Source organism: Knufia obscura (assembly GCF_036327395.1).
Source record: "Knufia obscura strain CCFEE 5817 isolate CBS 148926 chromosome Unknown scaffold_5, whole genome shotgun sequence".
NCBI lineage: Eukaryota > Fungi > Ascomycota > Eurotiomycetes > Chaetothyriales > Trichomeriaceae > Knufia > Knufia obscura.
Genome location: NW_027042691.1, coordinates 698,129 through 723,152, shown reverse-complemented (window position 1 = coordinate 723,152; position 25,024 = coordinate 698,129). Strand labels below are relative to the sequence as shown.

Below are 25,024 nucleotides of genomic sequence, written 5' to 3'. Positions count from 1 at the left end.
GAATCACATTTTGACAGGCTGTGGTTACACGGATGGTGTCTAGATCTTGCCAAGTCAGTCACAATCACTAACGTGAGCCACGCGATCATGTTCCTCAAGTCAATGATCTCAGCAGATTCGCTGGTCTTGACTGGACGCTTTCGAATCCAAGACGAGTCTCACTCTGGCAGATCAGGCAAAACTGGCGCATAAGCACTGGTGAGGCTCAACTCATTGTCCAAAGTCAATTCGTGGGTGAGCACTGCCATATCCTTTTTAGAAACACATGGCACACCACGTTGCCTTCAAGGAAACCGCTAGATTCCGCTTCTAGCCGACTGCCTCGTCCATGCTTTTCCGCCATTGCGGTCCGAAATGCCGTACGGCCCAAATGACCGATGCGCTGCTCAGCGCCCAAAGCCCCAGTATCGTAAAAAGCCACCCATTCCCAAGGGCATTGATCAACGGCGAACCCACTATAGTGCCAATGCACGAAAAAATGTTCCGGCAGAAATTGTTGACCGCCACGCCCGAGCTGGACCTTTGGGGCATGAACTCCGTGAGCATGGTAGTTGTCATAGCGAAAATCAGCATGCTTCCAACACCATAGAAGAAGTTGGCTATCATCTAGCTTTTCGTAAGTATGCGGTTCAACATTGTTCCTGCATCTCTCGCATTCTGCTTGAGATTTGGGCTGCATTGATTAGATTGTGTGCTTACAGGGACAAGCCAGAATACGCCGAAATTTGCTGTCCAGCCATACCATAGTAAAGCCACTGGATAGGCGAGGGCTCCCAGCCACGCATTTTCTCGCATTCGGTCTTCGGGTAAAAGGACGATTGGGTCGTGGGAGTCCGTCTGTCGTTTTCTGGCTTCACGTGCCATTATCTTGTCCATCCAGCGACCTCCGAACAATGAGGCGAGGATGTAGCCTAGTGAGTTTGGTATGTCTGTATTTGGCTTAGTGAGGTATGCCCAGTATTGGAAGGTCTCTTACAAAGTAGACCCACAATCAGCGTCGTGAAGTCGTACGGCTGCTTCTCAAACGTGTACTGTATGCTGATATTCAACACATAGAGGCTTCCGAAAGTCACCGATGAATAGTAAACACAAAGTAAAACGAGCGGAAACCGAAGATATCCGAGTACCATGAGTGGATCTAGGAACATCATTCGTAGCACCTTCGCGTACTGCTTCGACTTCTTCTCTACTACTTCTCGAGTTGAAGTCCGGCTCAGCTGTGGGCGGGATGGAGTATCGGCGCCCTCCGCGACGGCCTCTGCTGTAAGGTCTTTTGTGGCTTTGAGAGTTTCGGGCAATGCGAAGAAGATCAGGGTCCAGACAACGACACCAAAGACCACGAGTGCCCACTGCGTAGCCCGCCAGCCGAGTGCTTCACCAAGGATACCTAGAGCGAATAGATTAGCTAATATGTAACGGCATAACCGATGTTGAGGGAGGCTCGGATCAGAGCGTCTAGGCACTCAACCCAAAGCACGTTGTGCGACGTCTCCCAACGACCATGCGCCCTGCCGGTCAATATATGTCCAACCCGGACAAGCTCCTTAGGAGAACTCACCACCAATTATAGGAGCGAGTAACGGGCCCAGTAGCGGGCCCAAGTAAAAATATCCCATCGCGCGACCACGTTCGAAAGGCTCCCACAGATCAGCTATGGTACCAGCGCCTACAGCTTGGACACTGGCTGCAGCACCACCATTCAGCATGCGCATCACTATCAGCATAGCAATGTTGGTTGAGACAGCGCTGAGAACACCACAGATGGCGAACATGGCAAACGAGGTCAGGTATATCGTGCGGCGACCCAATGTTTCCGAGAAATTCGACCACCATAATGGCCAGATCGCCCTTTGCACATACGTTAGTAAACCTGTAGTGGCGAAACCTGGGATGAGGACGCTGGGTAGATAACGCTTGTATGTTTGAGCCGAAACACCTTTTACAATGCGTTTCAGAAGTAAAAGCGTCAGGAGAGGCTCGTTGCTGGTTAGACCGTCACGGATCGTTGGGAGAGACCTACATGGAAAGCATGTACAGAGCCACTGACAGGTTGGTGATCGTTGGGCTGGCATGTAGATCCTCACCAACCTGATCCAGTGTGGGCAGAATGATAGAACTTCCAACTGGTGCGGCTGCGGCGGCGATGGCCACAATGAATGTGACGAGCCATTTCGTCTTGTTGGAGTAATGATGTGGCTCGGTGACTTCTGCAATGGCAGCAAAGCGTGCGAAAAGACCACGCCTCTGGGATCGTGGTACTTTGACCAGAGGCAGCTTCACGGACTCTATGCGCTCAAGGTCTGGCTCTTCTGGTTGTGCTGGCTCATGGTCTGCTACCGTGGTTGTTTCTGATTGTGTGTCATTTTGGGCAGACGATACACGAAGCCCTTTCTCCTCTGTGGGACCCTCTTCTGTATGTTTCCCCGTATCGTGCTCTTCCAGCTCGACTATAGTGCTCGGTGTCCATGGCTCATGTTTCTCGGATCGTTCCGCCATAAGATGCGTTCGGGAACGGAGTAGTTCGTGTGAGATGAGACAGGATCCTGTAGATTAGCATCACGAAGGGAGTTCTAGCATAGATGCCTGAGTCAATAGATGATCAGCCGTAAGCATATCGATTGCACGCAACACCTAGAAGCGGTACTTGACCGCACATTCGTTCTTTTGGAGGCAGAGGTCGGTCCATGATCTCGACTTTGTTAGTAGAATCTCCCGACGGTGATTAGCGACAAGTCCATGTACGCAGCAGCACAATTCTTCCCCACACTTCACAAAGAGGGCTTTCGCCAGCCAATGACACCTTGGAGATGTGTGCCGGTCTCCCGTCGCAAAGCAAAAGTATTCGGCTAGACAAGGTACACGCCGAAGACGCGGCATACTTGTTCCAAGACCGCATGCTGCTGTGCGAAGATCACAGCGTGTAGGGAAGATTTGACCAACCGAGGCTAGATACTGGTGAGCATCCTTGACAGTCATCTTTGCACGATTCCATCTTTGATAGATGGCCCCCTAGGGTCCTTTATCAGGACAACTTCAAGATAAAGTAGACGTAGAGTAGGATGACAACCTTCAAGGCAACGGAGCAGGAACGCGTTGATGCTCGCACGTGGCGCTTTCCTGTTCCAATGCTGCTTTAAGGCAGGTGTGCCGATTACGCTATCGATCTCGTAGCGCTATTTCACAATGGAGGGTGATGAGCTCAAGAATCGTGCAGTGTATATGATATTGTACTATTAAATCGAGTCTCATTGCCCAACATAAACTGCGTTGGATACAGCAGAAGTACTGCGCGGTGAAGCTAAATCCATCTATGACTTAGACAAAAACGTTTGAATCAGAGTCTTCCAGATCTGTCAACGGATTTCCCTTGGCTTGTTGATGATCCTCGGAGCTAGGGCAGCACAGAGACTGCCTTCCATCAAGAAACCACAGACAATATCAACCTGCTGTTCAAACAAGCAGAGTTTAACCGCAGGTCTTCTACGGCTAGAGCGTTCTTCTCTTTCCTATCTCGAACTTGGCCACGATCCAGATATGGCCGCTATACCCGCTGCCACCCGAAAGCCGCAACGGGAGCTGCCACTCCAGGAGTCCAGAGCATTGATGCGTGACCACTTCACTGAACATACTGGTGAGAAGTACAATGAAGGCTGGGCCAAATTGTGGGAAGCTGGCGACTTTCTGCCTTGGGACCGCATGATGCCTTCGCCGGCTCTCCCTGATACACTTGATAATCACGCATCTGTGGTAGGCTCTGCCAAGCTGGTACTGCCTGATGGTACCACGCGGCGGAAACGGGCTCTGGTTCCTGGCTGCGGTCGAGGCGTGGACGTCATGCTTCTGCAAGCGTACGGCTATGACGTGGTTGGTCTTGAATATAGCTCGAAAGCTGTCGAAGCGTGTGAAGTGTACGCAAAGGAGACCGAGAACGAAGCACTGTATAGGATCAAGGACGAGAAAGCCAGTAAGGGTAGCAGAGTGTTTGTGCAAGGCGACTTTTATGCCGATGACTGGCTTGAGAAAGCTGGATTAGGTGAGCATGGGAAAGAAGGGGTCTTTGAGCTAATCTATGATTACACTGTGAGTTACTCGATCAACGCACGGCATGAGAATGCTGACTTATCGTGTAGTTCTTCTGCGCAATGCAGCCTTCCATGCGTCCTGCTTGGGCCAAGCGAATGTCAACTCTGCTCGCCCCGAACCCTCAGGCAAATCTGATATGCCTCGAGTTTCCGACCACGAAAGCACCGAATGCAGGAGGGCCTCCTTTTGCGTCTCCTTCGAAGGCATACATGGAGCATCTGAGTCATCCTGGCGAAGACATACCCTATAGTGAGGAGGGTGAAGTACGAATGCAGCCTTTCGCAGAATCGGGCCCTGGAGCTTTGGAACGCGTCGGCCACTGGCAGCCAGCCGATACACATGGTATCGGCAAAGATGCTGACGGCAATGTGGCGGACTACATTTCGGTATGGCGACATCGGTAACGAGGATCCTGACAAAGATATGTTCTAATAGATGAACCATTCATCCCGCAGAAGTCTTCTTCAAAGCATTGTAGTGCTCGCCAAGACCAAAGGAGTGCTTGTAATAAGCAAGCCATATCTCCTTCTCCGATTTCTCCTCTGGCTCGAGTCGATCAACATGGCCACTTGCTCGCAGCACATTTACATTGGCGTTGAATGCTTTGGCAATAGCCTGGAGCTCAAGGTGGCCACCCCATTCAGCTGTGTCCTTGATCTTGTGCGTATATGTCTGAATGGGCTCTTCCATGAATGGCGCAAAGTCGTCTGGATGAGAAGTCATGAAATCGGCTGCTGCTAATCGCACAGCTTTGTAGTCTTGTGCTTTGTCTGTAGACATGGTGTGGGCGCATGCCGAATACAGGCAGTGCCCATCAGGACGGATCATAGTTTCGGTTAGCCCACGACTTTCCATTTGTTTTTTCATTGCCGCCATTTCCAGCTGTCTCTGGTCTGGCATGTTAGCTGCTTCCTCTGCTGCAGCCTCCATCTGAGCTTGCTGCTCGGCTGCTCTTCTGGCAAGTCGTGCCTTCTGCCGATTCTGCTTCGTGGGCTTCGACTCTGAGATGGTGGTGTCTCCATTTTCCTGCTTGTCGTTTGGTGCACCCATCGACTCTTTAATTGCACCTGCCGTGTCTGTTTTGGTTTGATCAACAGGGTCCACGTTATCTTCATCACCATTCAAGTCAAGCTTCGAAGTTTCATCCTCAAGGTGAGTCAACGCCAAGGCTTTTACCTCAGCTTGTTGCCGTTCCTTCATTTCTTGCTCCAAACGCTCACATTCATCGTTGACACCTTTTCTCGTCTTCTTGGTGGCATTCTTCTTCTTCGAGGTAATCTTACCTTGAAGCTCTTTTTGCTCCTTGCGATGGCGAGCCTGGAGCTCCTCCATATCGATCCGTCGCCCAAAGCGATCTCCACACTTGCCGCGACCCAATTCGCCCTTGCCTATTGCTACCGCCAACCAGCCGCAAATCTCCTTCCAAGAATGTGATGACGACGTGGCAAGTCAACAAAGGACTCTGGTTTCATGACCTTCAAATCCAAGCCTCGCTATGATTGGCTAATTTAGACCCAAAGCCAACGACACATTCAGCCTCGCTCGTTTCAAGGGTGGAGAGCATCGACGGGTTGCCCCTCAGTGATCGCGCCGCTACGTTGCGGATGCTCGAGTAAGCGCTTACAATCTGATAAATTGTCCGCAGTCTATTTGTTGCGAACAGAAGCTTCATCAAGTTCCTATCTGGGTATTTCATAGTTGGCAAGGTAGGAGTGTCTTTGTTGTTCCTCTCCACCATCAGCCGGCTGCATCTACCAGGTCACTCGCTTGAACAAAGAAGCCGTAACAGTGTTATTAGGCAACCCCTCACTACCTCATCTTGCAGCACGATTATCAGGCAGCATACGAAGGGCACTGCGATCACACCGTGTGTCAGCACTGGCCTTGAGAGAAGTCGGTCAGTTTCAGCTGAGGCTGAATCGCAATTTGTTGTTGAGACCATATAACTCTCCTCACGCCCTACTTTCGCGACGCCAGCGGCCTCAACCGACTCTAGCACCATGGCCGACCTGTCAGGCCGAAAGGTCTTCAAGGTCTTCAACCAAGACTTCATTGTTGATGAGAAGTACACGGTCACGAAAGAGCTGGGACAGGGTGCATACGGAATAGTATGGTATGTCAGATCGGGATACTATTGTGGTCGAGACTAACCGGCGTAGTTCTGCCACCAATGCTCAGACTGGCGAAGGGGTTGCAATCAAGAAAGTGACAAACGTCTTCAGCAAAAAGATCCTGGCGAAGCGTGCTTTACGTGAGATCAAGCTGCTACAGCACTTCCGAGGTCACAGGAACATCACATGTCTCTATGACATGGACATCCCTCGACCAGACAACTTCAACGAGACCTACCTCTACGAAGAGCTGATGGAATGCGATCTAGCGGCTATCATCAGATCCGGTCAGCCTTTGACTGATGCTCACTTTCAATCCTTCATCTACCAGATACTGTGTGGTTTGAAATACGTCCACTCCGCTAATGTCCTCCATCGTGATCTGAAACCCGGCAACCTGCTAGTCAATGCAGACTGTGAGTTGAAAATTTGCGATTTCGGCTTGGCCAGAGGTTTCTCTCAGGACCCGGATGAGAATGCAGGGTACATGACGGAATATGTCGCAACCAGATGGTACCGCGCGCCAGAAATCATGTTGAGTTTCCAGAGTTACACAAAGGCCATTGATGTATGGTCAGTCGGCTGTATCCTCGCAGAACTTCTCGGAGGGCGTCCCTTCTTCAAGGGTCGAGATTATGTCGACCAGCTGAACCAGATTTTGCACTACCTGGGCACGCCCAACGAAGAAACCCTCTCGAGGATAGGCTCCCCAAGAGCCCAAGAATACGTCCGAAATCTGCCATACATGCCCAAGGTCCCATTCACGAGGCTCTTCCCGCAAGCCAACCCTGACGCGCTCGATCTACTCGACCGAATGCTGGCTTTCGACCCGTCATCGCGTATCTCGGTTGAGGAGGCCCTCGAGCACAGATACCTGCACATCTGGCATGACGCCTCAGACGAGCCCGCCTGCCCATCGCCCTTCGACTTCGCTTTCGAAGTAGTCGAAGAAGTTGCAGAGATGAGGAGAATGATTCTTGATGAAGTTCGAAGGTTCCGAAATCAAGTCAGGCATACGTCACAATCGAGCGGTGAGTAACAGAAGTACATTCATCGAAATATGCACTAACTAACGTCTTCCAGGTCCCGGCGGCATGAACGTGCCGATCCCACAAAATGCAACCCAGTACAAGAGTCAAGAACCTCGTCCTCAGGAAGCAGGGCAGCATCTTGGAAATGATCTGGAATATGATCTTCAGAATGGTTCTGATATGATGATGAGAAGATAGATAGATACCCAGATAGGCTCAAAAGCATTGGAAATTGGTCATGCTACGAAGCAGAATTTTTGGTCCGTATCAGAGGAGTAATCTTGGACTACTCGTGAGCGGACCAAATTGAAGTGCGCATCGAACGATTCCGTCAGCAGCCAACACGCTAAACCGATATCTAGCTATCCCCCTCCCACTTCCTCTTAAACTTCATCCCACCACCATTCCCTTTCCTACCCTGCTGCGGCTGACTCCCATACGTCCTCCTCCCCTGCTTCTTATCCCTCGCCATGCTAGCACCAAGCTGGATATCCACCCTCGGCGGATTCGGGAACCCGAACGACCTCGCGACCTTCACGAGATCCAACTTGTTGACATCAAACACACTGCGCAGACTGTGACTGGCATATGCCTGTAGATACGATCTATACGCGTCTTTGGCGGACTGTGTACTCGTTAGCATTTGCACCTGAGATCAGCGACTGGATTGGGCCGGCACATACCTTATTCAAATAGTAATTCTGCCCAATCAACTTCTCGAGCTGACTCTGCACATTCACGATCTTTTTCATAGGGAATTCGTACTCTACGATTGGTACCTTCGCCTCCTTTAGATGGCTCAGGAAGCCAACCTCGTTCGGCTGTAAGAACATCAAACTCCTGCCCTTTCCCATTGCGCCTCGTGCTGTCCGTCCGACTCGGTGGATGTAATCTCTCGGGTCATCCGGTGGATCGAATTGCACGATCCAGTCCACAGCCGGAATATCAAGTCCTCGCGCCGCGACATCCGTGCATATCAACGTTCCCTGCTTCGCATTGCAGAACTCAAAGAAGGTATTCGTGCGTTTCTGCTGTTTCTGCTTGCCGTGCAGATCGAGGACTGGGAGGTCAATGTAATTGAGGAGTTCAGCGTGGTATTTGACACACGCACATGATGAGAAGAAGACGATGATTTTCTTCTTTAGATTGCGTTTGAGGAAGGAGAAGAGGAGGAGAAAGCGCTTGTCGCTGTCGCAGATGACGTAGCCTTGGTCGAGGCCGCTGACTGTGCTGTGCTCTTTCTTGTGGTCGACATTAATGTACAGTGGCCCTTCCTTGAGAGAGATACGTGCTAAGTCCTCGACTTTCGTGGTTTGGGTGGCGGAGAAGAGCATGGTTTGGCGGTGTTCTTTCGGGAGTATGCGGATGATCTGGCGCATTTCGTCTTCGAAACCGACTTCGAGGATGCGGTCCGCTTCGTCGATGACTAGGGCTTTGCAGTTCTTGAAGACGAAGCCGGGGGTGTTCTGGAGGTGGTCTAGCAGACGGCCGGGTGTTGCGATGAGTAGGTTCACGCCTTTTGTGAGCTTTTCTACTTCTGCGCGCCTGTTCGCGCCACCGATGACTATGCCGAAGGTCTGAGAGTGGAATTGCATCAGCTCTCTTGCCACGCCGAATATCTGCAGTGCGAGTTCGCGCGTGGGTGAGACAACGAGCACACCCGTACCATTCCGCGGTTTGAAGCGCAGAGCTGAGAGCATCTCAATGGCCGGTATCAGGAAGGCAAGTGTCTTGCCAGAGCCAGTCTTCGCTGCACCCAGGATATCTCTACCTGCCATAGCGGGCGGAATGGCTCTTTGCTGAATCTCGGTCATGGTGGTGAACTTCATCTCTTCTATGGCTTTGGCTGTCTTCTCTGATAGTTTGAGCTGGCTGAATTCTTGTGGCGTAAATTCGGCGCCGGGTAATGAGGGTGCACCGTCTGTGGGGAGATCCGTAGCTTCCGTAACTTGAAGATTGCCTGATGGGAGATCAACTGTAGTCTCTAGTTCTGAGCCCGCTTCGTCCTCGTCCTCGTCCTCGTCCTCATCCTGCTCTTCACCGTCTTGTGCTACCTCGTCGTCCTTCTCGTCGCTGTCCTCGGATATAGCTGCCACAGCAGCCGCTTCGTCTTCCATAGAGTCGAGGTCGGGGTGTTCAATCTTGAGGTCTTCATCATCCTCATCACTCGAGTGACTCGTCTTGCGCTTCTTCTTCGCAGGCTCTGGTACAGGCGCAGGTGGCAGATTCTGCTTCACCGACCTGGATTTTTTGCCGTCTTCCTTTCCAACAACAGCGCTCTTGCCGTGCTTTCTCTTGCGCTTCTTGGCTTCGGCCAAGTCATTGTTGACGTGTTTAGACATGGTGTAGACGCTTAAATGAACAGGATCAGGTATCCAATTTGAGCTGGCTATTGCAAGAAGCGCTGCAACTTTTTTCGAAAAGTCCGCGGCTGACCTTCCCGTGGAAGATAGAGTTATCGATAAGAGGCGCGCTAGCCAATTTTGACTTAGCATTATCTGAATCTCGACCTGAACTTCCGCCCTCTTCCGCCCTCTTCCGCCGTGCTGTGATCCTCCCTCCTCCCTCCTCCTCCTACCAAGCCGTGAACGGTGCTGAGCATTTGTAATAATTACGTGAACTGCTGTTTGGGCCGTAATGTCGCTCAATGATTACTCGTACATATGGTCCTGAACGCAATAACCCCACAAGCAGCTCAGTCAGGACGATGTTGCCCTTTATCCGAGCTCATTGGCCAGACTCATCTCCGCATGGAGGATGAGGTTGCCACTACTAGTACGATTTCAAATCATGCTTCCTAGACCAATCCACATTGTTGCTGCTCTTCCTAGACTTCGTACTTAATCCCCAACTAGAGTCATCGCTCGAAAACCATAACAAACCTACGCCTCACCTTGACTCCCGCCCACCTTCATCACCCTTCCCACCCAGACCACCACAGCACCTCCAGAACGTATATTGACCGCCTCTCTAATAACCAACCATGTCCCGCCTCGCCGAACTAGGCAGCAAACTCTTCCACCCCTCCACCGAATACCGCCCCAAAATCCTCGACACTACCAAACGCGTCCGCGGCCTCCTAAACGGCCAATGGATCTTCAACACAACCGCCGCAAAGCTGGTCTGGGAAATCAAGTATTTCCCACAATACTGGATCCCCAAGTCCTCGTTCTCATCCGCCGCGTCGTTCCGTGAAGATGCCGCGATCTCCGGGATCCAGAGTAGTACGAGTAAACTGTCTGTGGGAGACAAGACGATCAGCGCCTTGATCGTGCCGGATAGCTTCAACTCCGAGCTGGCGGGGTACGTCAAGGTCGAGTTCGGGGATCTAGATGCGTGGTTTGAGGAGCAGCAGCAGATCCATTATCATCCAAAGGACCCGTTTCATCGGGTTGATATCTTGCCTGCTGGGAGGCACGTGAAGATTACGTTGGCGGGACGCACGCTCGCTGATACAGGCACGGAGGGCGGCGTGATGAGTCTGTGGGAGACGAACTTTCCAGGACGGTGGTATTTACCTGCTACGGCTGTGGATTTCAGTTTGTTGAGACCTAGTGCGAGGAAGACAGGGTGTCCATATAAGGGGGAGGCGAGCTATTATGATGCGGTGATTGAGGGGAAGGAGTATAAGGATGTGGTGTGGTGGTATGAGAATCCTACGAGTGAAAGCGCGGGGATTAGGGGATTGGTAAGTGGTTTTGGTTTTGATTGTTTTTGATTGAGATCAGTGCTAATGGTTGACAGTTGTGTTTCTATCCTGATAAGGTTGAGACCTTTGTGGATGGCGAGCCAATTGCTAAGATTGGGATGCCGCCGATGAGTAAGAGTGATAAGGAGAGTGTGGCGGCACCGAGGCAGAGCTGTAACTGCTGACAGCGCTCGTGATGTCTCATTGCCGCGATCTCCAACAATTGTGACCAACACTGGGCTGTTTCCTGATCTGCTCCTACATGCAACGACGACTTGCATTCGCTCTTCGCTCAACTCTTCTTGCTTTTCTTTTGAGTAGCCCAAGCCGTTCGGACAGTCTCCTCGAGAGACCCTGTAGCCACGACTCCCATACCCCATTCTTGCTCTCTCGTGAAAACATCTTTCATCAAACCTCGACGATGGACAATGTCTTGAACAATGCTCACCACGGATGGCTGCAGTGGCAATGGGAAAGCTGTGCTCCGAGGCTTTTTGGGTACCGCTTTCACGCCAACGTCTCCATAAGTTTCCAGCCATCCTTTAAAAGCCATTGCTGCTTTCTTGTACATTTCATCTTCGTCTGACAGCAGCAGATCGAATGCTATGTATTTAATCTTGTCTGTTGCTGTGGGTTTCTCGAATGTATGGAACGGACTGTCTTTGAAATCGCCAAAGGCTTTGACTAGTCTGTTGACGAGTTTCTGGCAACGTTTTTGGAATGTGAGGTAGTCGAAGTCGAGCATGACGAAATCGTTCTGGAGACCCTTCTTCAGCACTGAGAGGAGATCTGTTGGTCCAAACCTCGGTCCTTTATCAAAGTGCTTCCACAACTCAGGCCGATTCTTGATGACGAAGCCTTTGTTGGCGAAAGCGACTTCTATGGGCTTCTGCCCCAGTATGGGTGGAAGAACAGTTGCGGCTGCCACCAACACGACATCCTCAGCACCCATGAGGTAGCGGTCCATACCCGTGGCCTCGCGGCATTCCAGCATCCAGAATGTAGGCATGTCCGAGGCAATGAATCGAGCTAGCATGCGAACTCTATGATAGAGGTATCCCTTCGAAGGTTTCTCACTGAAGAGATGCGAGAACACCTTAGCAACATCTTTCTTCTTGAGTCCGAAAGCATACCAGATACGGTATTCTAGTGCTTCTGCGCCACCTCCCATTGTCGGGCGTTCATCCTGAAAGATGAAAGATACTCCTAGTGCGTCAACCAAGAAGTCCAAGTCATGCCAGCCACTGTTCAGGTAGCCCTTTTCTCTAAGCAGATTCCACATGTGCCCCAGGAGCTGGACAACAAAGCAATGATCCATAGTGGTCACAGACTGGATTGCGGTATACATGCGCACATCCGTATTATTTTGACAACAGAATATTGGATTCAGCTGGGCCAAGCCGTGCATTTCGTTGTTCAGCAACTCGTTCTCACGTGTGCGGTCCCTGGTAAGCTGGTCTAAATTCAAGACCAACTTTGGGAACATGTCTTTGATGCGGCCATTTGGAGCGAGGCAATGCTTGAACTTCTGCCACCTCTCCGTCTGAATCGCTTTTGAGGAATTACTTTTCATCAGAGCATTGAACGCTACCGATCTGTTTTCTCTCAAGACCATCACAAGAAGTAGATTGAGCCGAACCGTGAATGCGCTTCCCACGTCAACCGTGATGAACTCGATTCGTCCTTCGGGAAGTGTCAGGGTCTTGAGCCGTTGTACCACCTTGCTGACTGAATCCATCGACAATGACTCAAATGCGCTACGTTCAGATGGCATTTCCATGGCCCAGAGAGCTGCAACGAAAGACTGCTCGATGAGTCTCTGCTCCTCAACGCTGGCGCCGAAGTAGTCCAAACAGCAACCTTCGTCGTGGAAGTTCGGGTATGGAGGTGCCATTACGATGACATTGAACTTTTGCGACAGTTGCTTCTGTGCTTTGATCACGGCCATGTGTTTCGCAATAGTGTCTTGCATGCGCATCAAGGGAGTATTGTCAATGGCCGCTTGGTTCTTCTCGGACACATACTTGTAAAATCTGATTTTGCATTTCTTGGAATCCTTCATAGAATTGTCAATTGTCTTGTACATCTTCATTACCATGTCAATGGCAGTATTCACGAGGCCTGGAAGTACATCGAAATTTTGTTGATCCAGAGTGTAGCGTACAAATTCGAGGAACAGATACTCCTCAATCTGCTCAATATCTTGATATAGACAATATTGAGCGAGGTTGTACTCATCTTGATCACGATCTTCCTCATTCAACTTCGGCGCTGACAATGACTTTGGGACATCGACGTTGGCACGTGTCGTGAGCAGCTCGTTCTCGGAATCGTTCTGTTCACCGTCACTCGAAGTTTCTGGCTTACTATTCTCCGTTTCGACAACATCGGCCACCTGAGTCACATAGCTGTGCTCGGCACCTGCCATATGAGCGTGTGATGAATTTTCTGCTGAAGACGAGAGCTTAGTTCCCTGGGCATGGCTCGCTAATGAGAAGCTAGGTAGCTTGTGTCGTAGTAGTTTCATAGCCTGCTCCAATATGGATACAGGGTGTTCGTGCTTCTTGTTCTGGAGTCGGGTCTCTGCGTCGTGTTGGGATGTGTTGTTCTTGTACCATTGAAGGCATCGGCGGCGGAGATTCAAGACATTGAAGAATTTGGTTGCGATGTCCGATGGTATCGAGGTAACCTTGGGACTGCTCGCAATTGCCTTCACAGACGGTAGTATGTCGAAGATCGCGATCGCCGGCTCATCGGAACAATCGTTTTCAGTGGCAGTTTCACCTCTTTCTTTTGCACGTCGAGCTTCTGTCCTTGCCCGACCCTTGAGCTTCTTAGTGCCTTTGCATGCATGTTCCTCGACGGTTTTCTTCGAAATACAGTGCTTGGGCGGCAACATACATCCGTTTTCTTTGACTATATTGCAGATCCAGCTAAGAACGTCCTTCTCCTCAGCTTTGTATCTGCGATAAGTTCGCAGCAAATGATCTGGGAGCTGCATGGCGTCCGTTGTGCAGGTCGTTCGAGTCTGCAACTCGAGGCCGATCTGAGATGATTTCGTCGTGTGTTGTGAAAGAAGGCACGGAAGAAAATACTGTCTTTGTGAGGTAGCAAACATACAGTAACAACGAGCGTGTGCATGCCAAGCCCATCTCGAGAGTGAAGAAATGATTACTTTCACTTTTTGTTTCTGATAGCAGCCTCCTCCACCTTCAATCTCTCCACAAGCTTCGACCTCAGAAAATCAGGCAATCCCAACACGCCGTCCCTTGTACAGACCCGATACGTCCCGCTCTCCTGGTACCTGCCCGTCCCGTCTGTGAACGCCCCATTGCCATCGACCTCAACACTACCGAATATATCCTCAGGCTCAGCTATCCTCCCAAAGTCTGGTGGATGTCTGTTGTCACTGACATGTATCCATCCTCCCTGACCACCAGAACCAGCTCCTGCTTGGTCAGAGGCACCAGATGATCCAGTATTGGTCCTCCTATTTACCTGCATGAACGTGGCACCTGATGAGGAAGCCATCGCAGCGGCTTGCGACTTGACTTGGGGATCTTGATGTGCATGCTCAGCGATTACACTGTGGAGGACCTGGAGGAATTTAGGGTTTTCTTTGAAGCTGCGTGGGTTGTCGTCCGGCTCAGGCTCGGTCGCCTCGCCTACAGCAAGCTCAACTGTAGGAGGGTCCGTGGATAGTAGGCTCAGTATATGCGATTGAGGATTCGACGGGCTCTGGAAGACTTTGATATTCGGATTTGATCTCAGTGTACTCAGTGGGCGGAAGTATTGCTTTACAAGAGGACGAGCTTGGACAAGAAGCCTCTTAGAAGCTACTGTGAACATTGTGAACGGTCTCCTGGGGGTACTGTAGCCACATTGACTTCTCGATAACCGCGATGCTGTATTTGCTCCAGTCGGCAGGATTGGACGAACTCAGGACGTGATTGCATCTATGAACAGGCTGAGTCTACGCGCAGCCAATCAACATCGACGTCATCAAGGTCGGACCGTTTCCACATCATTCAGAAGCTCACCAACTTGAATGTTTGCCCACCAGCGCCAATCCACATATCTTTGATAGCACCTTTATGTGCGACACTTATGTTTCCTTCACGAGCACTACCTCTAGATATGAAGCTTGTGTCGCTGGTGCAGTTCAACGATGGCTTTGCCGTCTGCAATAACCATATACGCTTTGGCGTATCCTCCCTTCTTGCCGCTGAGCAGTAGAGGTTTACTTGAACAGGAAGATACTGAAAAGCCCCCCCCTGTCTGTACCTGATTCTGAGCAGGTCAAGGCATCGTTCTTCATAATGCTTTCCCAGATGCACCATGTGTCGTGGAAGCCACCGGGTATATGCAGACAAATGTCAAAGGCTACAAGATCAAGGCAGTACGTTCATTTGGCTTTTGACCGACGTATCCTTTGTTGATATCTGCATCTAACCGTATCGCGCAGCCGATACATTGCTCGTATGTTCTCGTGTGTATCCCTTCAGGCTTTGACTATTGATGAATACCTGCCATCCTCATCTAACATTAGGAACACAAATCTGGGTCCTTAGGTCAGCATCTATCTCAGTATTGCCCACACTTTCCCTAAATGTGTTGACCGTCAACTATGCGCCTTCCAGACCACTTATTGTCGTCCTATCGACAGTACAAAGAGAAAGAAGTAGCTTTTCTACGATGGGTGGTGGAAGCTGCCGCGCGTTGTGGCCATCCAATCAGAGTCAGATCGCCGGTGAAGCAACCATCAACGACCACAGACAAGCCGAGGCTTAGAGGACGTGAAAGAACGCTGAACCGACGAGAAGCAGCTGCCCGTAGTGGTGCTGTACCGCTACATGATGGACTCCTTGAGGATGCATTGCCAGCCGTGTATGACATTCTTCCTGCTATTCGAGCTATTGCAGCAAGTCCTGCAATCGATATGGTTCCAGCACATGTCGCTCGGCAGTTGCTCACTGTGGTCAACTTGCGGACGAAATGTCTCAATTGGTTCCAGCAGATGACAGGGCAAGACGACACAAGGACGCTCGAAGAGAACCGGAACCATCAATATCCAGTTGAGGTGCTACAGAAGACGCTCGGAATACTGGAGCATAAGCTTCCCACCCAGCAACGAAGGGCTGGTTCATGCACTGTCCTTGAGCAGTACGCCCAGCAAGTTCAGAACGTTCCTTACGCAAACAAATTTAGCATTCTCGACGTAGACGTTCCGCTTGAGACCAATTCAGAGACCACATCCGGTTCTAACAAAGTTGATGCAGCGCCAACACCCATGAATAAGACGAATGTAATACACGCCTCCGAGTATGAATATATCGTTGCTCGGTACTGCATGCTGCAAGATTACGCCGCGATAGGGGACTTCCTGGTTCTGGAGATGTGTAGCCAGTTCCTGGAACGGCCTGTGCTCAACACACTTGGCTTCTTAACCAATGCAGCCATTGATTGTGCTAGGAAAATGGAAGAAGATTTGCAGCTGATGTTCGATAATGCAGAGATGTTACGTGCTCAGCTCTACACAGCACTGTCCACTGCCAACCCCGGAGAGATGGACTCCATAACGCGCATGCAATTCATCCTGTCCGAACAAATCAAAACCAGCATCGCCGATAGGTTCGATGCAGAGTTCGAGCAAAATGCGGCACAATTTCCTGAAGAAGTGCGCATCAGATGGAGTGCATTCAAGGATGAGGTCGCTAGAGCTCGTTCTAAATCGCGCGACCATGAAACGCATACTGTCGGGTATTGGGACGCAGATGGTGAACAACGCTTCGCCACTGAAAGACTTTTCGTCACTCGAATACTTGAGGACCCTGCCTCGAAGGAGATCGATACCTATGGTGATGTTTTCCTGGACCAAACAGCAATAATGCTTGCTACGATACATGATCAAGATAACGCGCTTGTCGTCATGTTGAACGATGCGGCCTACAGCGTGCCAGCATGGCTAGCATTCGGCTTCAGACTTCGGGTCCTTGCTTATGCCATTGAACAGGATCAACTGCCATTGCATCTGGCCTTCATGCAGCGCATGGCATGGACGATAAAGTTGAGGCGCCTTGATCATAAGAGTTTCTTGACACAATCAACGCATAGTTTCCAAGCCTCAACCGACAGTGGTGACAGTTTTCGAAAGGGCATGACCCAAGACATCGAAAAGCTTGAGGGCGTGTTCAAGGCCAGTAACGGTGCAGCAAAACAGTCTTTGCAACACAACTTCTTCATCTGCGCAGCGAACACTTTTCTCATGGTCCAGACATATGCACTTGACGCCATTGACATCATGGGAACCTCAAATGTGCTCTCGATGCTTGCATGGCTTTGGAGCATGACCAAACAGGAAGACTTCATCTCTACTGAATGGGCCGATATGACATTTCTTCTTGAATGCTTCGGTGAGCCTTTCGTGTTCCGTGGCGTACGCCCGAATCTCAATGGCAGTCGCGACCTTTTGCTCGACATGATGCATGCACAAGGTCTGACCAACCCCAAGATCGTGAAAGCTATCAGAGCCGCCAGAATCGATCCATATAATATTCCTGCAGGGATGCAGCTATCGTTCAAAGCAAATTTTACATCATCGTCCATGCCTTTTACTCACCTAGTCACTACTCGAGTCAGGCAGTCCAACCCTGGGCTCTATGAACTTGGGTCTACCGATCTCGAGCTTGTCGTTGGGAGTGAACTGCTACCCAGACTTGGTGGTGAAAAGGCTACGAAGGCCGCATTCGACAGCAGAGATGGCCGTATTAGCAATAGAGCGGAGCTCTGGAAAGCCTATCACAAGTCTCCCAAGCTTGAGCCCACGCAGGTTCTCGAGCTTATGAAGAGGGAAATCATGCATGAGTCCAGGATATTCCACTTCGATTATTTGGCGTTCGAGAAGGTTTGTACGAGTCTTATTGAGTCGATGTTGCAAGGGCTCATGCAGGAAGACTCAGCCTTTGATACTTTGGTCAGTAAAACAACGATGGAGAAGGCACGAGGCATCGCAAGAGAGGTCGTTGCCTCTGCAGTTGCTTCATCTAAGTCGAAGAAAGGGCAACGCTACAAGCCCAGACTCGAAGTAGTCAAGACAGCCTTTGAGCAGTGGTTACCTGCCAACGGGTCTGTTGGAAGCAAGCCAGCCAAAGCACTCTTTCCTGTGAATGCACCCACAGCTCCTGTGTCGTCGTTGAGGCCTGACCTGCTACGTCATGTCCGAGAAATTATCGACAGACGTGGTTTGCCTGGTGGAATTTTTGCTGAGGAACAACTCGAGGGGACGAACATACGTGTCACACGAGTACTTGAGGATGAACTGATGGGCTTGTGGGCGAAACATAAGCAGAGACGGCATATCTAAGCAGACGACGCTGGAAGAAGAGCTGTGTTTCAGCTCCACGGGTGCTGGCGAAGATCGATAGAACTTCTCGAGATAAGAGGGCTTTGATCGCTCAAGCCATGCAGATCTGGTACCGACTATTACTCTCACTGTGGTGCGTTAGGCATGTATGCACAAGGCAGCGCGTCTTGGGAAATGTGTGACTGGAATAAAAGAAGTTGGAAAATCTTCTTCAGGTTATGTAGGCGGCTCGATGTGTGGCAGTTTACCCGTGATCATGGACACACAATATGTGTGCACGGTTCCTAGATATCGACGATAGTATTGCATACCTATCATGGGTACTCACCAATAACTTTGATCTAGAAGGTAATGGGCTCATGCTTGCGGAACTAGGCTAGTAGTTCGGCTGCGCAGCCTAGCAATGCCTAGCTATTGCTTCGTCACATGACCATGCGTCTTAGCTAGTCATCATCATCGATCAGGCGAACCCTGTGCTAGAGCCCCTGGAAGTGCAGTGGTAACAGGGTCCGCTTGGTGCTAGTCACGTGATGTCGCTTGTTTGCATCGGTTTTACACACAGCTCATTTCTCTCCTTACACTTGTTTTCATTCATGTTTCCATTTCCCCGCATCACCGCCAATCTGCTCTATGGTCGAATCGATAATAACAGTGGCACTAGTCATCTGTGTTCTCAGGTCGTGAGGCTGTGCTCATTGCGGCAGGTCGATCACAATATTTCACGAATGAGCGAAGTAGCAGCACCGCACACGGAGTGAAAGAACGATGCATCGAGCACCATCTGACGCTCCATACATGGCCTCATGAGCATTCGTGCACAGTTGTTGGTTCTGAACTAGTTACTGGATGTTCATAAGGTGAGTATGTGGACGGAACCAGCCCGCCATACTGCGAAGCGGCTGCAATGGCTGTGTGGCATTCGCCTGCAGGTTGATCATGCTCATTCATGTAATACGGACTCGTGTGTTCGGACAGACACGGATGCTCTTTCCAAAGTCAAGAGTAGTCGTGTTCGGCTAGCCTTGGGTGCTGACCGAACAGCAAAACGTGATGGCTGAAGTGCAGCGAGACCACAACGAACAAGATCTGTTCGTGCAACTGCCCACACGCGTCGTGTGGGTACAGCAGCATCCAGGGAACAAACACAGCGGGGCATATATAGTGGCGCGGTAGGAAGTGCAGGGTGATTGAATGCCACTGCTTTCAAACTGTTCTTCCCACAGCGAGTACTTAATCGTCCCTATCCATAATTCCTACAATCGTTGTCTCTTGATCAATATCAATCCCACTGTGGTTGATTCTTTCAAATTCGATATTTGCAAGGGAAGACCCCCTACAAAGGATCATGGAGATTCCATCAGAGTTTTTTCGAGCCTATCGAATCTACAAGCGCAAGGAAAAATACTTGCTTGCTTGGATCGATGCAATGGTCAGACTTTGTGGTTATGTGATTACCAGCAAAGGCAAGCTGGAAGCGCAAACAGAAACATCAAAGCATAAAGGTACTGAGAATTCCCTGCCGGGCGAATATTGTTCTTACAATTCACAGCATCGGCGACTACTATCGAACTCATCATATATGATATCCTGCCTGCGATAAAACTCATTGCATCGTCTCCCAAAATACCGTCCGTCCCTTTGGAAGTCCAGGAGGTGCTGCTCGAGATTTTGGACCTGCGAAGCCAGTGCGTCTCCTGGTTCAAGGCAAACACTTTTGAGGATGATGACAATACACAACAGTCAAACACTCGTCATGAGTACGTCGTCAGAGTATTGAAGGCTGTAGTGTCTGCTTTGCGGCACAAGATGACAGACAGAGTTGAAAATGAAAGCGAACTGAAGAGCTCGTCAGAAGCAGATCATACAACCTCACACGGCGATGGTACAATTCCCTCCGCGAGCCCAGAGCGACCTTCAAGTGATCGTTCAGACCACGAGTCGTATACAACTATCAAAGGTGGACTCAGCGACGAGGAGAAGCAACAGGAGGAGTACAACTTCCGGCGCTTCTATTTGATCAACTTCTGCGAAAAAATGGAAGATACAGTCGTCCCAGAAATCATCCGATTCTCTCGCAACCAAGACGATGGCCGCGACCTTGGTCTGCTTATCACTTGTGCAATCGACATCGTACAGCGGGCTGATCGAGAGCTATCTCTCGCATACGGCGACGACTACAAAAGACGAGAGCTGAAATTTCTAGAAGCGATAAATTTCTCCAAGCTGATCATTAACTGGACCTCACCATATCTGCGCACTCGTACCGCCCTGATAGTGCAATACTTCACTAAGGGTACCAGTCTTTCGCCTGAACAGATGGCTGACCCAAAAAGTCCATTCTCAGCATCGGCTGCTGAGGAAATGCAATACGTGTTGGCTTTTCTGCAACGCACCCTCAACCGACAACGAGACTCTAGCACAGCAGCGAGTGGGCTCGTGCTTGATGCTGCTTCTTTCCGACTCAGACGTTACATCGCGCAGGTACGCCTTAGAGAGCAACCAACTGTTGATGACTTGAGCTTGGCAAATGTTCTTGCGATTCGTTTGAATGTCCTGATGTACTACATCATGGGTGACGATGACAACGTCATGACAACATTGCTTCAACGCAGTGCGCAAACTGTCCGAGTAGAAAGCTCTGTGCAAAAAGCAGTGTGGGCCAGGCCCGGCCATGGACTATCAAGGAAAGCGGATGCCAGAGACATGGTTCTTGCAAATTGCCAGCTACGAAACGATACCACGGATGATATATTACAGGGCTACGAAAGCAAGCGATATCTGCTGGAAGAACGTCCACTACTCTGCGCAATCAACGCTTTCAATCTCAATTTCGAGCGCGCATTAGATGCGCGGAACGTTATTGAGCTATCTGGCATTGTTGCGCTTGTTACGCACATGTTCAATATTCTCAGGGAAGAGAATCTCCTCTCCTTAGATTGGTCGGATCTTGACTTTGTCCTCGCTCACGGCGGCACAGAATTTCTGTATCAGAACGAGCGCCCAACCAAAGCCAAGCGAGCAACTTTCGCTGGACGTCTGCTTTTCGCAACAGGCATCAAAGAGACCGACTATGTTACGAGTGCTACCTCTAATCAGCGCGTCTACAACGAAGGCGGAAAAGTCATCGGTCGAAAAAAGATGCCACTCAGTGACACATTGATGCAGCGCATTCAGGCATCTTTTGGAGATAAGAATGCGAAGTACCACGAGCTTGGCTCAACTGATGCACAGCTGATCGTCTGCACAACCGTCCTACCAGAGCTTTTCGGCATGCCACCAGCGAGAGTCAGGATCACCGACGATCACCAAATTGAAGGACGACCTCAACTGTGGAAGCTAGCAGACAGAGGTCTAAAGCCGGATGCCCAGCTACTCCTTGCTTTGATTAAGCGTGGTCTACAGAACGAAAACGCCGCGTACAAGTTCAAGTGGTTCGCCTTCGAACAAGCTTGCTGCAGACTTATAGAACGACTTGTGACTGCTTGGGAAAGAGAAGGTGCTGAAGGTATGACAATAGTCAAAACTAAAAAGACCACAGCCGGTGTCGGGCCGCAAGTTGAGGCGGCACCAACGACTCTCGACCGAGCTCGTCATGCAGCACAATGGGCTGTGGGTCTCTCCAAACGATATCACGAAAAGAAAAGTCGAGAAGAATATATCCGTCTGCTGCAGATCGCCACCAAAGTCTTCGAGGAGTGGCTGCCTGCGAATAGTTCTGTCGGTCTAGAAGGCACACGTCAGACCTCGCCTCCAAAACATGTTTCGACCTTGCGACCCGACATACGAGAGCGACTCCGACAAATCGTGGCCAAATACGGCCTTCAGGATGACATGTTTACAGACGCGCAAAGAACAGGCGTAGACTTTCTACAGAAAACCGTTACGCTCCTAGATAAGGCCAAAGATGCATTGGCGAAGCAGAATAGTGGATCGCAAGAAGACGACAAGAGTAAGGAAGAGTTGAAAGAGCTACGCCGAAAGTTCAAAGCACTTCTGCAGATGACTCAATCAGGGGCCGAGCACGACGTTGAACAAAAATCCAAACAAGAGACCGAACACCAATGATTTCAAGGTTGAGCAAGAAGCTGAGCACGACAACGGGCAAGGGGCCGACGTCCGCGTGTTTATGTTCGAATGTATATGATATTGAGTGGCATATCCGCGACACTCGACAACTATCAGAGACGAAACCCTGAGGAGACCAACACCCAGGTAAAGCAAAGAAGGCCAGAAGTAGAACGGCAGAGGGCGTGGAGATTGCAGAGAGAGAGAGCCTGAGGGCGAGGAAGAGACATTCGAGAACGAATGAGACGCCGAGGCAACGAAGTTGTGAAAGGCAAGGTGGTCACATATGACTCTGTTCCGTAGGCCACCAACCAAAAGTTTGTACTGCTCGCGTTCTGATTTGGTGATTCAGCAGAACTATCGGTTCGATAGGAAGGCGCTGAAGATACTTGTTGCGTTCTGGTTTCGCTTATATTAATAGAATAGCTTCCTAGATGGACGCAAGTCCCCTACACAATGAAAAGATCATCTCAATGTCCCAAGTTCCACAGCATCGCTGCTTTCTGAACACCGCATAACTTGAAGACCGTTAAGCCCAGCCGTCTATGCTGTAGCTTGATGCCTCAGGCATTCTAGATCTTTATCTCCCATATCTCACGTTCAGCAGCATAAAACGCCCACCATCTAAGCAGCGAGGTAATATCACTTGGCCGTTATCCGCCCCGCCAACACAAGGAGAAACACATACCACCCTCGCACAACACACCTCCATCGCCATGCCCATCCAACCATAACCACCACCACCACCGCAATGCCATCCTCCCCCACAAAACCCCCACGACCACTGGCAGCTCGCACAACATCCTACCCAACAACCCCTTCCCGCCCTCCAACATTCTCCCTCCCAACCACCTCCCCAGACCACGAACCCATCATCTCCCCCACCAAAGCAGCAGCCCAAACCCGCCTAAACCACGACCTGACAACCCTAACAACCTGGCTCGAAACGCTCTTCCAGCCACACCCAATCCCAGTTCATCTGCTGAGATGGAGGGATGAGGCTAGTGCGCTTAGTACTACCGCGAATGGATACGGTTTCGATGACGTGATTTCCAAGAACGACTTCGGCCCATCGACACCTAACGAAACACGTATTGCCAGCAGTACTAGTCGTGGCACCAACGACATCCTCGAGTCTCTGAAGGCCTTGAAGCAGGTAAATCTGTCAGCTGATCATTTCCGCTCCTTACTCCACGAGGCATCGCTCGAGGAGCTTCGATACCTCGAGACTCTCCAGGTTCATGCTCAGCACCAGCGAGATGAAAAGCTGCCGGCGAAGATTTTACTGAATGACTTACACGCCCATCTTCCGAGGGGTGGACAAGGTGCATTGGAGTCATTGAGTGAAAGTGCTGTGATGCTGGGGTTACAGCTGCGACCGGTCGATGGTGATAACAACGATAGCTCTCACGCAGCAGACCTGTACAATCTGATCGCGAGGAGGGTTTTAGAGCAAGCAAGCCGCAAGCTTGTAATAGAGGAGCAAGTCAGGGAGCTTGAATTGTTGCAGAAGACCATGACTGCGAGATCAACGTCTATAGATAGCAAGCACGAAGTGATAAAAGGCAATGACGGTATTGACCTGTATGATGAGCAAGCAGAGAAGATTCATGCTCAGACTGTACAGTTCAATCGAGATGTGAAGCAGATCAATCTCAAGATTATGGAATATGAAGATCGAGTCAAGGGACTGGAAAGGCAGTTAGCTGGCCTCAGGACTGAGTCTGCAGATCTGCAGAACGTGCTCGAGGCACGTCGTCGGGTCGAGCAAAGAAAAGCAAGTGTAGCCGCCCTACAGCAAAGAGTGGCTGCTTTTCATGGTCTGCCTCCTGATCTTGAAGCTTCGAGGAACGAGGTTAGAAGGGCAATAAGCGAGCTAGACGTGTTGAAGCAGAGACGTGAAGGGCTGTTCGAGAAGATGGGCAATGGTTGAGCAATAGGGAGCACCGTGTCCGAGGGATACACAGCAGCAAGAGAGATGTTTTAATGATGTTCAATTATCGATGATCTGCCCATGAAAGCAATCCAAAGTGCCCCAGTCAAAGCTGCTACCATCGAGAGAGTTATCTAGGTATTTCGGTCAACGCCAAAACTCTTTCGCTGCACATCACAGAGCTTCTTGTCATTCTGATAGGATGTCTTCAGGTCTGGGAGGGAGTCAAGAGGATCGATCGAGCTGATTATGCAGTGCTGGTGTTGGCAATTGCAGCATCGGCTTTGTGTTGCTTGCGATCAAGAAAGAAGGCATGCTTGACTCGGTCCGCACTGTGCAAATGTTAGCATTGGTCACCAACACCTGGTAGAAACAAGGTATGGTTTTGGCTTACCCGCTATCATGACTCTTGATGCCTGGTCGATGAGTGTGCTTGGCCGTATCAGCAGTGGTGTTGGCAGCAGATTCGGTTGCCTGCTCAGTGTTGTTGACAGCAGTGCCGGCTGTGTTGGCAGTACTCTCGCCGGCATGCGTGGTTGTGTCTGTGGCAGAGCTGTGGTTCAAAATCAGCTTGAATCTTACGGAAGACGATCGAATATCGACGCTTACCTAGCAGTGTTGCTGACTGCACTGGAGGTTGACTTTCGTGCCTTCGTGATATCTGCTTTGGCAGCGTCTGCATTGACAGCAGCTTTTGCTTTGCCAGAGTACCACATATTGACCGCCCAGTTGGTGCCGTAAGGAGCCATG

The 25,024-nt window shown here is 50.4% G+C and overlaps 12 protein-coding genes across 12 annotated transcripts; 6 read left to right on the top strand and 6 right to left on the bottom strand.

Moving 5' to 3' along the window:
• Nucleotides 1-309: 309 nt before the first annotated feature.
• PMZ80_005052 (uncharacterized protein) lies at nt 310-2,496 on the bottom strand (the record flags this gene model as incomplete). The annotated part of the gene is made up of 5 exons (XM_064873473.1): nt 310-606; nt 700-929; nt 977-1,387; nt 1,559-1,848; nt 2,021-2,496. 5 exons carry the CDS (start codon nt 2,494-2,496, stop codon nt 310-312), a joined length of 1,704 nt encoding a protein of 567 aa, XP_064730577.1.
• Nucleotides 2,497-3,534: 1,038 nt separating this feature from the next.
• Nucleotides 3,535-4,487, top strand: PMZ80_005051 (uncharacterized protein; the record flags this gene model as incomplete). The annotated part of the gene is made up of 2 exons (XM_064873472.1): nt 3,535-4,080; nt 4,131-4,487. The coding sequence occupies 2 exons, from the start codon at nt 3,535-3,537 to the stop codon at nt 4,485-4,487; spliced, it is 903 nt and encodes a 300-aa protein (XP_064730576.1).
• Nucleotides 4,488-4,527: 40 nt separating this feature from the next.
• On the bottom strand, nt 4,528-5,415 carry OTU2 (OTU protein; the record flags this gene model as incomplete). The annotated part of the gene is made up of 1 exon (XM_064873471.1): nt 4,528-5,415. The coding sequence occupies one exon, from the start codon at nt 5,413-5,415 to the stop codon at nt 4,528-4,530; it is 888 nt and encodes a 295-aa protein (XP_064730575.1).
• A 668-nt stretch (nt 5,416-6,083) lies between these two features.
• On the top strand, nt 6,084-7,423 carry MKC1 (mitogen-activated serine/threonine-protein kinase; the record flags this gene model as incomplete). The annotated part of the gene is made up of 3 exons (XM_064873470.1): nt 6,084-6,196; nt 6,243-7,225; nt 7,278-7,423. 3 exons carry the CDS (start codon nt 6,084-6,086, stop codon nt 7,421-7,423), a joined length of 1,242 nt encoding a protein of 413 aa, XP_064730574.1.
• A 160-nt stretch (nt 7,424-7,583) lies between these two features.
• On the bottom strand, nt 7,584-9,567 carry HAS1 (ATP-dependent RNA helicase; the record flags this gene model as incomplete). The annotated part of the gene is made up of 2 exons (XM_064873469.1): nt 7,584-7,850; nt 7,909-9,567. 2 exons carry the CDS (start codon nt 9,565-9,567, stop codon nt 7,584-7,586), a joined length of 1,926 nt encoding a protein of 641 aa, XP_064730573.1.
• A 641-nt stretch (nt 9,568-10,208) lies between these two features.
• Nucleotides 10,209-11,098, top strand: PMZ80_005047 (uncharacterized protein; the record flags this gene model as incomplete). Its single annotated transcript, XM_064873468.1, has 2 exons — nt 10,209-10,913; nt 10,970-11,098. 2 exons carry the CDS (start codon nt 10,209-10,211, stop codon nt 11,096-11,098), a joined length of 834 nt encoding a protein of 277 aa, XP_064730572.1.
• Nucleotides 11,099-11,205: 107 nt separating this feature from the next.
• PMZ80_005046 (uncharacterized protein) lies at nt 11,206-13,914 on the bottom strand (the record flags this gene model as incomplete). Its single annotated transcript, XM_064873467.1, has 1 exon — nt 11,206-13,914. One exon carries the CDS (start codon nt 13,912-13,914, stop codon nt 11,206-11,208), a length of 2,709 nt encoding a protein of 902 aa, XP_064730571.1.
• Nucleotides 13,915-14,090: 176 nt separating this feature from the next.
• Nucleotides 14,091-14,762, bottom strand: PMZ80_005045 (uncharacterized protein; the record flags this gene model as incomplete). The annotated part of the gene is made up of 1 exon (XM_064873466.1): nt 14,091-14,762. The coding sequence occupies one exon, from the start codon at nt 14,760-14,762 to the stop codon at nt 14,091-14,093; it is 672 nt and encodes a 223-aa protein (XP_064730570.1).
• Nucleotides 14,763-15,540: 778 nt separating this feature from the next.
• PMZ80_005044 (uncharacterized protein) lies at nt 15,541-18,276 on the top strand (the record flags this gene model as incomplete). The annotated part of the gene is made up of 1 exon (XM_064873465.1): nt 15,541-18,276. The coding sequence occupies one exon, from the start codon at nt 15,541-15,543 to the stop codon at nt 18,274-18,276; it is 2,736 nt and encodes a 911-aa protein (XP_064730569.1).
• Nucleotides 18,277-19,621: 1,345 nt separating this feature from the next.
• Nucleotides 19,622-22,341, top strand: PMZ80_005043 (uncharacterized protein; the record flags this gene model as incomplete). Its single annotated transcript, XM_064873464.1, has 2 exons — nt 19,622-19,778; nt 19,826-22,341. 2 exons carry the CDS (start codon nt 19,622-19,624, stop codon nt 22,339-22,341), a joined length of 2,673 nt encoding a protein of 890 aa, XP_064730568.1.
• A 751-nt stretch (nt 22,342-23,092) lies between these two features.
• On the top strand, nt 23,093-24,274 carry PMZ80_005042 (uncharacterized protein; the record flags this gene model as incomplete). Its single annotated transcript, XM_064873463.1, has 1 exon — nt 23,093-24,274. One exon carries the CDS (start codon nt 23,093-23,095, stop codon nt 24,272-24,274), a length of 1,182 nt encoding a protein of 393 aa, XP_064730567.1.
• A 247-nt stretch (nt 24,275-24,521) lies between these two features.
• PMZ80_005041 (uncharacterized protein) lies at nt 24,522-25,023 on the bottom strand (the record flags this gene model as incomplete). The annotated part of the gene is made up of 3 exons (XM_064873462.1): nt 24,522-24,606; nt 24,669-24,827; nt 24,884-25,023. The coding sequence occupies 3 exons, from the start codon at nt 25,021-25,023 to the stop codon at nt 24,522-24,524; spliced, it is 384 nt and encodes a 127-aa protein (XP_064730566.1).
• Between the last annotated feature and the right edge of the window lies 1 nt (nt 25,024).